Source organism: Grus americana, chromosome 3 (assembly GCF_028858705.1).
Source record: "Grus americana isolate bGruAme1 chromosome 3, bGruAme1.mat, whole genome shotgun sequence".
In the NCBI taxonomy this organism is placed as follows: domain Eukaryota; kingdom Metazoa; phylum Chordata; class Aves; order Gruiformes; family Gruidae; genus Grus; species Grus americana.
Window position 1 is genome coordinate 1,167,556 of NC_072854.1, and position 12,806 is coordinate 1,180,361.

A 12,806-nucleotide genomic window follows, 5' to 3' on the forward strand; every position below is an offset into this window, starting at 1 on the left:
TGAGATATCCCCAGGAATGCGTTGCTGTGCTGAGAGGCAAGGACATAAAGCTAAATCGCTGCTGAATCAGCACGACTTGGTGAAAACGGGAAGAGGAGCCAATTTATGAATCACGCTGGCACCAACTAGTAAAAGAAAAGTGAGCAGCATGGATCATGGCTTTCCAGGCTTCATATGATGGAGAGCAAAACCAGTTAATTACTTAATCTCGAGTTTATCGAGACCATTTAAATGGCAGCTCTTGGGAAGCCGTGCGTTGTGAGTGCAGTGCGTTGAAACCCAGCACGAGCTTGTTCCCTGCAAAACGGTCCCCCCACCCCCTGGGTTGTGACCCCCCCCGTGAGCTGAGGTTGGGGGCACAACGTGGTCACCTACCTGGTAATCCATTGGCCTCCCAGCGCTCGGCTCCATTTTGATGTCAGGCTTGGACCTTTGGAGGGGCAGAAGAAACCTTCAGTCAAACCACAGGTGGACTTGCCGCAAGCTGCCACAGAGCATTTGCAGCGTCACCCCTCGAAGCTCCTGCCCCATTTTGAGGAATATAAACCCTGGGGGCTGTGAAACACCACTCAACATCGGTGCTCTTTGTAGCAGGTCACATATTTCCAAAAAACTACCAGTTGCATGGGGCAATGTGATTTCCGACATACTTCAGCTCAGGGGACACGCGGTTGTGAGGCGTCTGCCAGCGTGCTCTCACCTCCTGGCTTGCACAAGCTCAACATCTGGCCCTCACCTCTTATTCGAGACGTTAGTGGTGACAGCTGTGACAGAGGCCAAGGAGATTGTGTCCGGCTCCAGTCCTCCTCCCTGTCTCATGGCTTTTTGGTCCAGGTCTTCTGCCTCCAAAACAGCAGGTTCATCTGCATAAAGGAGACAAAAGAAAGTTTCTTATTGTTTTCACTCGGTGAATAATTAAAGGTGAAGAGAAAGGTAACCAATACGTCCTATCAACCTCACCTGATAATGGGAAGAACAATGGTCACCAGGTCAGGTCACAGACAACCTGGTCTAAAAAGGGATTAAAAAAAGAGGTATTGCCTTCTGGGACACATTGTTCTGCCTGGGCATCGTGCCTGTATATGGTTTTGTGATGGCAAAAAGAAAACGGAAAATGGCAAACACCCCAGAACTCAAGGGGTGAAAGAGCATTTGAACAAGGGCTGCAGCTCTAGCTACCAGAAGAGCAGTTGCAAAGACAAACAACCGTCTAGCTTTGGGGTAGAGAGGTCTGAAAAGACAGGAGAAAGGCGTCATTTCCAAGAAGAAAAATTGCTGCAGGGAGATCCCATCAGCAGAGACAGCTGTGTTGTCCACCGGTCTGTGTTTCTATAGGAAGAAGTTGCTGAGATACTGCGTTTCCTGTGCACGACCCGTGTGCATGTCATGCAAAGCAGCCATGGTTGTATTGTGTTGGGCCAGAAACACCAGTACAGCTGTTGGGTCACCAGTTTGTTTTGGTGGCACAGCGGGGTAGCACCGAACCCACTGTACAGCACAGACATTGCTCCTGCAAAACAGGCTCCCTGTCTCTTTACCAACCTAGGCAAGCTCGTAGCTTGTTCCGGGAGATTGGCATGATCCAGGAGACCAGAAATCAGATTTTTCACCATAGTCTGGTTTTGTGAGATAACATGGGCTTCAGCTGAAGTGATGAAGATCTAGGCTGGATGTTAGGAAAACCTTTCCTGCTGCAGGTTGGTGGGGAAAGGGTGTCCTCATCCTCACTGGGAGTTTCTAAGATTGAGTCGGAGCCATACCAGCCAGGAGGGACCTCAGCAGATCCGATCCTCCCACATGCTGGTGGGCGGACAGACTCGCACCTTCCCAGCTTGGTTTTTAGTGACTCGGTGGGTCTGTTTGACCTGAGCAGGACCACCAGTCTGTATGGGATGGCATAAGGAGAGCAGACCGTGGTACAAGAGGGATGTTGACTTGGCCAACGTGGAGTTCCCCTCCAGATCCTGGGAGATCTGGGAAAAGACTTTTGCAATCGTAGACCTTGCGCTAGCACCTCATGCCGACGCTTGACCCTCGGGAAGCGCGATGAGCGCGGCGGCGTGTAGTCTGACAGAAGGATGCAACACATCCACCCCATCCCATCACCAGCTGGCCAGACCAAGGGTAGGAATCACAACCGAGACAGCACTGAGGCTGAGAGAGGAGTGGGGTGTTAAGACAGCCAAGCCCTGGCAAGGTGTGTGAGAGCCAGAGGTACATGGACAACTGGGGAAGAAGCAACTGCCGTGTTAATATCGGCTGCCGGGGAGCGCAGGGAAGGAGGGGGAAAGTGGAAGCAGGAGCCCCGTGGCTGCGTGGCACTGACCATGCCATGCAATATAGCGGCTGCGTTGCAACCGTTCCCCTACCACAGGTAAATCCCCATCTGTGAAGACACTCTACTATCTGACCGTGCACCCTGCTCCTGCCTTTGCATCCCAGCTGCTTTCCCCATGGTCTTGCGTGCCCAGAAACAATATCTAAAGCAACGCTTTGTCCTTGCCCGCTAACACGCGTTCCCCCGTTTCTTTGCCGTTGAAACCCAACCCTTCGGTCTGAATGGAAACAACAACGAATTTCCGATCGCTGACCCTCTTGTGCGTTTCCAGAAAGGTGTCCAATTTCAGCGGTGCCGAGCCCAGGGAACCGGCAGCCCCGCAGCAGCTGAGCCCTTCCTCTCGCTGCGCTGCTGCTGCTGCACCATGCACCCTGCAAGGCACAAGGGCTAAATCCTGCTTTGCATCGTCACCTTTGCAAATCATCCCTAAAAATAAGCTGGAAGCTGCATGCGTGACTGCCAGGTTTTGCCACAGTCGCAGGAGGTGGGTGACATCTGGTCAAGCCTTCAGCGGGAGCTTCTCTCCATCAGTTCCTACTTCCCATTTCCCAACGGAGCCCCTCTCTCCAGCTCTCCTCCCGAGCACCCAACGCTCCCCATCTAACCTCTGCGTTACTGACTGGCTGTGCCCAATGTGACCCACCTCTGGGGTCTCTTAGGTGCTTTCCCGGGACGTGGGGATGGTGGAAAAACAGCAGTGGAGCAGGAAACAACCTCCTCCCGGGAACAACATACCTTGTTTCCGATGGTCATCCTTTGATGGACGCGTCTTGCCAAGCTTCATGGCTGAAAAAACTCCTTTCCCAGCTCTGGAAGAAGAGAAGGAGAAAAAAAACCCAAAACCAACCAACCATCAGTTATTGTATTTTCAGTGCTGTTTTCTGGGACTTGGGGGTGGGAACAGGAGGAGCCTTTCACAGCTCAAAAGCAGGAGAAGGAATATCAGCTGAAAGACTAAAGCAGGGGATGCTGCAAACGTGCCACAGGGCAGTGGCAAGATCGCAGCTAAATGCACTGCCTTTGAGTTTTGGGTCTCGTTGTTTTGTCTCAGGGAATGCCCCAACTCGGGATAAAACACGAGGCTGGAGGACAACATTAGCAGCCAACAAACTCTTCCCCTCCAGTCGTGCCTCTCGTCTGCGCACAGACTTCTCATCTCTCCTGACCCGTTTGTGCAATTGCTCCCCAGGCCAGTTACCTAAAACCGTTTACTAAAAATTAAAACATCCAACTGCTTCCTGCACCACCTCGCTGTGAAAAATCGATAACCTCTTTAGCTAGATCAGCAGCAAACCTGCGCAGATCCTAAGGTTTTTTAGCAGCTCATTGCAGCAACATGATTTTTCCCCTTCCAGCATGGTAAAAACCAGTACCAGGTCAGTCTTAGCTCCCCGTCTGCAATCTAGGCTGGAGTCAAATTCACTCGGGGCAGTTTGGGCTGGATTGGCTGACAGAATAATGGTTTGCAAATGGCTTGCCAGTTGCTTTCTAAAAATATCCGTCATTTCAAGGCAAGTTTAAGAAGCGTAACTTCTAGCTCCAAATGCTTCAGCGGGGCTAGGGCTGTTACTCCAGCTTAGAAATCAGCCTGTGCACCCACAAGTGTTTTGACAGTCTGGGCTCCTACGTTACTTGGTGTTTGTTACATACATATACAGCAAATATATACAAATACAGCATTCAGTAAATAATAGGATTTCTGCACTGCCAACTGAATTGCTCTCAAATGCAAATGGGCAGAGGTTGTTAAAGACGATAAGAGCCTCGCAGGTGTTTTAGGGAAACTGTTCCCTGTTATTTGGAGTTCAGTCCATGCTGCTGTTGCAAAGGGGTGGGAGGTTCTGAGTCACCCTGGTGAGAGTTAAGGAGTCTGGATGTAACATGGATTTTGAGCCTGAAGATTCAGCTGAAAACCTCAGCAGGAAAAAACCTCCATAGTATCTGCAGAACTGAAACCAGCAAGAAGCACCAGTCAGTGCGATAACCCTGTTCTGTCAAAGGGCAAGCAGCTGGAGAGAGACTTGAAGGCAATGGCCCGTGACTGCCCCAAAAGCAGACGGTGGTAAAGCCAAAGGGGAATTTTTTATTTATTGGAAAATTCCCATTACCTGAAAGCGTTGCTCTTTGCAGAAACCTTGCAGGTTTGATGGACAAGTTCTTGGGCCAGCTTGGAAACAAGGGGGAACCTCACCTCCAGCCTGGACCTCACCTCCAAGCTGGCCAGGGCAGGGGGGCCAGGGCTCAGCACCAGCCCTGGATGCAGCAGGATTGGGATGTGCTGCCCATGAGGCAGGGGATCCTGCTCTAGCAGAGGGGTTGGACTAGGTGATCTCCACAGGTCCCTTCCAACCCCAACCAGCAGTGAAGCTGCAGGATCCCTCGGTCTCAGCTTTGATCACATCTGGCTGGGGCCAAAGGGTGAAATTACACCTTTTTTTTTTTTTTTTTTTTTGGCAAACCAAAGAAGTCCTGGCACTGCAGCCAGCCTGATGCATTTGTTGTCTTACATATCAGCTGGAAGTTTGCAGGCTGCTGACAGAGCCAGGGCAAATGAGAAGAAAATTAAGAATAGGAGGATAATGTATTCACCAAGGGAGGGGGGGGAATTCAACTGGGGCAGAAGGCCAGCATAAGATACAGGAACTATTTATAGCTGAGGTTTAACTGGGACTAAAGCAATGCTCGGGCCTCAAGGCAGTCTCTGGTAGCTGTGATTAATTCACAGGATCCTCGGTGAAAGGGCAGTTTCTCAATGGGTAGACGGAGGAAAGACGAGAAGTAGGTTTCTGTATCTGTAATCCTGCCAGGGAACATCTGCCCCGAGGTGCTACGGGGGAAGTAACACTTTTAAGCTATTTTGCAAACTCATTTTTTGATGAGTAAATGCTGTAACAGCTCAGGCTGTGAAACTCTGCTCTGAGACCACTCTCCATCACTGAGTTTCCTTCCAGCAGCTGTGGGACATCCAGGAGACACACAGCCCAGTGAGACACTGCACCTCCAGGGTTGGGTACATTACAAACCCTTCTTTCAAATTCATTTCTTTAAAATTAAGGGGGGAAAAAAAGTCCCACCAGCCCCAGAGCTGGCATGCACGCATTTTGCTTGCAGATGGTTAGCTATAAAATCACTGCATCTCTCCCAGGAATTTCTGAAGTTCCTTGGGAAGTAAAACAAAGCAGAAGAGCAACTGGTGATGGAGCCAGTAGGACTCTGCAGGGAAGACGTTGGCAGTGCTGGTCCTCTACCAGGACCTGAAATAACAACGTCCTTGCATGGGCACTGAGGATGCATTGGGTCCAGCCTAGCACAGCATCTGATGCCCCTACCAGTAAAACAAGGAAACTGGTTTTGGGCCATGTAGAACAAGACTGGGGTTAAGCGCCCGGTCCAAGGAGCACGCACTGAGACCCGTCCCAGCAGCACCAGCCCAACCCAGCTCCTTCCAGAGGGATGCGCATGAGAGACGGTGTCACCCCCCCCTCCCCTCCTGGAGCAATGATCCCTCGCTGCCAGCTCAGCCTCAGTAAATGTGCTGGGGACATTGGCTGCAGGAGCCTCTCGTGTATCCCCAAAAGCAGTTTTGCTGCTGAAGAGGTCCCAGAAATGGGAAATAGCCTGAGAGCTTCTAGCACATCCACGAGACGAGCCTCAGCTCTAGCTGGTTCGGAGAGCAGAGCCCACAGGGAACAAGGTCCCTCAGTGGCATGAAGCTTCAGGTGCTGTCCCCGTGCCCACATCCACCCACATCTCCCTGCTGCTCTTCTCAGCCCCAGTTACAACATCTGGCGCTGCCTCCTTCCTTCACCTTACTGCCTTTACTGGTATTATTGCAGTGGACCGGAGTCCCAGGGAGGCAAATATCTAGGAAACAATGGAGTTTGGAGGTCACTGAGAAAAGAGAAAAAAAAAAAAAAGGAAAAAAAAAGAAAAAGAAAAAAGTGGATTTTGGCAGCATACTTGGTACGTGCTGAGGAGAAGAGAAGCAGCAAGTGAAGGATGGGAAGGAGATGTCCCAGCTGCTTTGGAGGCAGATGCCCAGGGGCTCACCCTTGTCCCCCAGCCCCAAGTCCCATCTATCACCTTTTCCAAGCCAGGTAAGCACCGACACATCCCATACACCCCCCTTCCCATCCCTTGGGGGTACTACCTTCACCCGCTGGCCATCCAGGACTCGCCTTCCCCCAAGAGGAGATGCTGGAAGAGCTCAGCCGAGACAGGAGAGCGGCCAGCGGCACGTCTAGGGTGGAGTGGCCATCCCAGGCTGTGCCCCACGTGCAGGTCGGGACCGAGCAGGGATGGGGACCCCGGCCGAGCTCCTTTCCAGGCACAGCAGAGTCTTTGCAGCATTAAACAAAGGTCGTGCCAATCCCTCCGCTGCTCCTGCCAGCCATCCGACGGTGCGGATGGGAAGCCGGCGCTGGCAGGGAGCTGACACCGTCCCCACATGAATATTACATGACGGCCCGCGAACCTGAGATGCCGACGCAGGCTGGCTGGTGGCACCGAGAGATCCCCCCCTTTGCCAAAGCCCAGGTTTAGCCTGGTTTCCTGAAAAAAATGAGATGCTGGAGAAGAGGCTGCTGCCCGCCTGCCTGCTCCCCTCCGAACCAGCGCAAGCTGCTGGCACACTGCAACCCAGTTTGGCAGCAGGGTCAAGACTGGGTTCCTGCAAGTATGGGGGTGTAGGACCAAACACCTTGACTCTGTTCCCAAGTAGGGACAAGCCTCCAAGAAAGATTAAATCTGTATTAGGCACCAGAGTATCCACCCAGCTTCCCACAGTGCTCTCCCCTTGGATTTTTCTGGTGTCTAATATGGGATTAAGCAGATGAATTATCTTCAGTCGATGGCGAAGCAGACATCCTCTATTTAGTTCCTGCTCCCAGAAGCACTTGGCTTTGTCCTTTCAAAGGGTTTCAGCCGTGAGGCTCTCCAGGACGGGGGACATGGAGGGACAGACAGATTGTGAGGCATGGGCAGGAAGGTGGAAGCAGTCTCTCTCTCCTGGCCAGCTTCTAGTTAAAGGTATGGTTGCAGGTTACTGGTTAATTATTCATAGCTAAAAAGGACATTTTAATCATTGCTTTTTACTGGGGAGTTGGGAGCAGGGAACAGGGTTTCCATGGCCCATTTCTTTGCAGGAATTATGCCCATCAGGTGGGTGCTGCCTCCATCACCCCCTGCTAACACGACTTCCAGTTCTCCCACCTGTCCTGGGGACAGACCCCACTGCCAGCCCCATGGGGTCACCTCCGCACACCGCCCTCGAGCCCAGGGCAGACCCCAACCCTCAGACCCAGTCTGCCCCTTCCCTCTGTGGCCAAACTGGGGAGGGCAGCCAGCAAGGACCAGGCTGCTCAGTGCAAAGACATCTCTTCCCATCTTTTTTGGAGTCTGCCCTCTCCTTGCTGACTGCTTGAAGTCATTTTTCTCCTTTCCCCACCTCATCTCTGCCTCCTCGCTTTACACCATTAATCTGGAGAGCCCACCAGTAAGATACTGCCATAAACTGGTCCTTCGGCTGCAGTGCAATAAATATGAGTCAGAACAGACCTCACTGATTGGGAAGTGCCCTGCAGGGATCATCCCCTGGACAGCGGGATGTTAGCCTGCACTCGCAAGAGACTCGAGCTTAAACTTCAGCAGATCTGCTAAGCCAGAGAGCTGGAGGATGCTGCTGTTGGGAGAGAGCTCAGACACAGCCTGGTCTGGTATCAACGCAAGCAGCTGGAGATAAAAGGAAGGCAGGAGCTGAAGAAACTTGTCTACATGGGTGATGTGGCAGCCTGACCTGCGGGCGCAGGAGCTGTAAAGCTGGTGCTAAGTGCCATTTGCCCAGCCCTGTGCTGATGACCTGCACCCAGACCCTCTCCTGCCCTGAGCCCTGGCCAGGCTGTCCTTGTCCACGCTGGGAAACGTTCCCCCCAGCCAGGACCCATCCAAACCTGGTGGGAGCCAGGCTTCTATCAAGACCTCAGAGTGCCCTTCCTGCACTACCAGGACCGCTCCGAGCCTGTCTTTTACATTTGGCTTTTGCTGTAGATAAATATTCTGTGCAGGCTCCAAGGTGTCAAGCCACACATCCAAGAGACCCAAGTTCCTCCAGGGCTGAGAGGCTCAGCTTTAGAGAAGGGGAGAGCACACCATGTACGGGACCAGCCACAACATGAGCTAGGAAAGCTGGAAACAAGAAGGAGGAGAAGGAGCAAGAAGAGCAAACCTACTTGTGCTCCTTCGTCTTCTCTTTGCCTTTGCTGGAGCCGGTGGCCACGCATCAAGGGAACAAAAGGCAAACAAGCTTCAGTGCACTTCAAGTGCTTCAAATCAGACCATAACATCCTCCCACAAAGGTGTATTCATATCCTCCCTCCAGAGAGGGCTCAGATAGAGGAAATGGGCTGGATCTGGGGGTCCTCATCCCTGCCCAGACTGACACTGCATCCTCCCGCCCTGATACCGTGCAGGAAACACCAACTCCTCACCTCCCTGTTCCACTTTGCAGACCCCTGCTCTGCCTTCTGGCTTTTCAAACCTGTTTTCCTCCTCTCGTGGCTCCAACATTTCTCTGTGCGGGTCCTGCCTCCCTGTTTTCCTCCCCAGTAACTCCTTCTTCCCTGGCTAATCTCCCTCTATTATGCATCAGCAAAGTGGGGAGGAGAAAGCAATTAACCAGCTCTAGAAAGTAATTAGGAGGGCTGTTTTTTAATTACAGCTTGTCACCCTGCTTCACCCCATGGCCATGTTTGTGCTGGGGACACGGGGCAGGAGGATGACTTCAGAGCATGGACCTCTGGATCCCTGTGCACTGAGCTGCTGGAAAACCACACAGAAAAAAAATAAAATTGTTTGAGGTGTTGCTGTATGGGTTTTTAGAGACGTGAAGTCTGGAAGACCAGCTCCAGCACAAGACAGGGAGCAGGACCCAGCGCTGCGTGGCAGTCTGGGAAGAGCAGGGTCCTTCTGTTCAACCCAGCATGGGCAGGGATCAGCTTGGAGCCAGGGGTGGACCAGCAGAAATTATTCCCTTGCCAGCTGAGCTTGTCAGGGGAGCAAGCAAACACCAATGCCAGCAGCTCAGCTGGTTCATCTGCATTGCAAAAGCTGCCCTAGTGCCCCTGCCCTGTGCCGGGAGAGGATTTAAATCACTCCATGCTTTCTCTGGCAGCTCATGGATGTGGTCCGAGCTCCCTGCCAGAGTGTCCGGTCCTCCCCCATGCCAGGATGGGAAGCAGCAGCCTCGGGCGGGTGAGCCTGCATCCTTTCCCTCTTCATTTCACTGGTGTAAACGTGGCCTGGATGGGCGATGCAGGAACATAGCTGCGGCCACCCTCTTGCTCTGAGCATCTCCCTCCTCCTGCAGCTCTCTGCTCTCCCGGCTCCCTACGCAGCAACGCGCGGTGCTGCTGGCCCTGGGCACTCAGATTGTCGGTGCGTGGGTGAACGAGCCGATTGCACTACGTGAGGGGTCCAGCGATCCTTCTCCAAGGGCTTGGTGAAGCAGCTGACATCAGATTACTCTTTCTCCCTCCCCTCCTTTATCCCTTGCCCCTTCCACGCCAACCCTCACTGCAAAAGGCGCCTCCGACTGCAGACAGCCGCAGTTTGGGCTTTGGGTGCCTGGAAAGGGCACAGATTTCCCATTAGCGGCACCGCCAGAGAATTTTCATTTTATGACTTCAAGCAACTTGGTCTCAGGCAGTCTCACAGATGAACTTGTGGTCCTGCCCTGCGGCCGCTTCAGGGGGATGCAGTGACTCTGCTGCGAAGGGCTAGATGCTGGAGCTGGAAAGTGAGCCTGTGCACAAGCAGGGACGGGGGAGTCAGGGTACCTGAATGGTAACACGAGGTGTCTTTTCTCTTTCCCCTTAGCCTTAGCTCTGCAATCACAAAGAGCAATTCATTCAGACGTGATTTGTCCTGCTGCAGTGCCAAAGACCCTTGCCCACCTTCTCCCCTCAAAACCACCATCAGCAACATGCATCAAGCAATCAACCAAACCCAATTTGCAAGCATGCCAGAGGGAGATCTTGCTGCAAAAGGATTTCCTAACCCGCTGGCATCCGGGGAACTGGGTACAGAGATAAGGACAGTACTGGTGGTGCTGGAATGAGGAGGGAGGAGAGAGTGCATGAACAAGGTAGAACAACTGACAGAAAAAGAGCATGGATGGTTAAATCGTATGGCACCGGGCTGGCTGGTGTTATGCATAGATGGATGGACAGATAGTATCACAGCAGGATGGATGGATGGAATGGCACTGGCATGAATGGACAGATAAGACAGACCTGTACTGGGATGGATGGATGGATGGATGGACGGACGGATGGATGGTGAGAATTGCAGTGAAGGATGGAAAGAAATGCAATGAGATGGATGGATGCATAGGCTTGGTATTGAGATGGATTGATGGACAGATTGGTGAATGGCGATAACTGCATTGGGATGAACGGATGGACAGGTGGATGGATGGGTGGATAGCTAGGCAGACAGACAGATATTATCCTCAAAGCTCCTTTGGAAGGCACCTGAGTAGAAGAAAATGTGTCCTTGCTGGGCATGGGGGAGAACAGGCCAAATACAAAGAAGCCCTGATCTTTGGGGAGGAGGGGATGGGGTGAATACAAGACACCTCTGCCCCCCATGAGGAAGAGGGCAGGAAGCAGTTAGGACCTTTCCCTGGGTCCAAATGCCATGCAGGGATTGGTACGCCAACACGCGTGTCACGTGCATGCACACACCATGCCCAAAGGGCCTGAGCGAAGCAGGGATACCATGCCCAGTACCTGGGATCTTCAGGGTCTTCACTGTTTGGAAGAGACACAGCCAGGAGGATGAACGTGAGGAAGAAACAAACCCACCCAAACAGACATACCCCCCTCCAGGGCAGATGGGAGCTGGCCAAGACAGGGGAAGGGGCTAGTGGCTACCATCACCCCCTGGGAGGGTCCTCCTGGGCTGATGCTGAGAAGGTTCATGTGGCGCAATGCACACCAGAGGGCAAGGTCCTACTCTGGTCTCGGCCAGCACTGTGTGGTGAGGTGCTGAGGAGACATCGTCCCACAGCTCTTTGCAACCACTTAGGTCCTACTTGCCAGTGGCAGGCCAACACTCTTCTGCAGGTTTCTTCTGCATCCTCTCCACCTCCCTCCAAATATTGAGCAGAGCAATGAAGAACAGACTTACAGGGATGGGTTGGGGCTGGCACCATTGTCCTGAACTCACCCATGCCAGATAAATTTATTTATACGGATGCATTCTGATTCATGGTGCCTTTGGGAGTCCACTAGCCCTACGAACAGGGTGATCATCATCATATTATGTGGGATTCGGCTGTAGAGGGACCACAGGACCTGCCTCTCCTTTGCAATGCGACATGGAGGAGGTTTGCAGGTGCAGCTGGGTCGCACAGAAGGCTCCTGGAGCACAGGGCTCATGCTGCCATATAGCTCTTCCTCCCTTGCAGGCTTCAGCTCCAGCTTCAGAGCACTCATGTGCTGTCCTGCACCTGCAGAGACCCAGTGCTGTGATGCTGGTGCCTGAAGCACTGCCATCATCCAGGTCTGGACCATATACCCTGCTGTCCTGGCTTAACTTTTGGGAATTAATTTGAATTAAGGAAGATTTAGAGCTTAAACCAGACTGGTCAGTATCCCTGCGGGTGTATTTACACCTGGACAGTCACATATTCATGGGATGTAGGGTGACTGGGATGGGCTGGGATGAGAGGACCCCCCCCCCAAAAAAAGCCAAGATCCCACCAGTCATGACATTTTGGTACCTTGCTACTGACTTGTATCCATCGTTAAACTTAATCCTGAGTGAGGCACCGAAGAGACAGAGAGAAAAAAACAAACAAACCAGTGTCAGGCTTCTTGAAGCAGCCCACCAGCAGCAGGGGAAACACGGACCTGGTGAGTGCAGGCAGGCTTCCAGCAAGCCAAGTGATGGGGACATCCCTTCCAAGGAGGGGTGGTGGTATGTCCAAGCCAGAGTTCCCTGCCACAGAGTGCTCCAAGACAGCTGATGGGTGATAACTTCAGCTGCGTGCACCCAGCGCAGGGTGCTCCGCTTGCACTGTCCCCAGGAAAAACCCGGCTGGTGACGGGATCCGCAGTTCTGGCACAGGGCACGAGAGCTGTCACCACCCTGGCAGTTGGCATCATCCATTGCTCCTGCTAGGTCTGGAAGATCTACACTGGAACAGTTTGGGGTCAGTCTAGGCACTAAGAGCTTCCAAGAAATATCTCAAGCTGCTGGAGGGTCTGCCTTGGGACTCACAGCAGCATCCCGTCCACTGCTTTGAACACCTTTTCCTAGCCATTTTCCTCCTTTTCAGGGTCCTCAGGATGCATTTTTCCTAGCAATTTAATGATACGTTGGCAGGGTTGCAAAAAGGATGGGGGAAACTTGAGAGGGACTGATAGTCTTTGGGAAATCATTTCACTTTTGTTTGCTCAGGATGAAA

At 52.6% G+C, this 12,806-nt stretch overlaps 1 protein-coding gene across 12 annotated transcripts in view; it reads right to left on the bottom strand.

Moving 5' to 3' along the window:
* Window positions 1–12,806, bottom strand: part of OTOF (otoferlin) — a 114,728-nt gene that overhangs the window by 42,307 nt on the left and 59,615 nt on the right. For 6 of the 12 annotated variants that reach the window (XM_054819281.1, XM_054819280.1, XM_054819290.1 and 3 more), the window contains 6 exons: window positions 12,120–12,155; window positions 11,125–11,145; window positions 10,171–10,218; window positions 3,074–3,147; window positions 737–863; window positions 376–430 (listed from right to left, as the gene is read on the bottom strand). In XM_054819281.1, the coding sequence (XP_054675256.1) occupies window positions 376–430; window positions 737–863; window positions 3,074–3,147; window positions 10,171–10,218; window positions 11,125–11,145; window positions 12,120–12,155 (361 nt within the window). The remainder of the gene's footprint in view (window positions 1–375; window positions 431–736; window positions 864–3,073; window positions 3,148–10,170; window positions 10,219–11,124; window positions 11,146–12,119; window positions 12,156–12,806) is intronic. The other 6 variants (XM_054819288.1, XM_054819286.1, XM_054819285.1 and 3 more) reach the window with 2 other exon arrangements.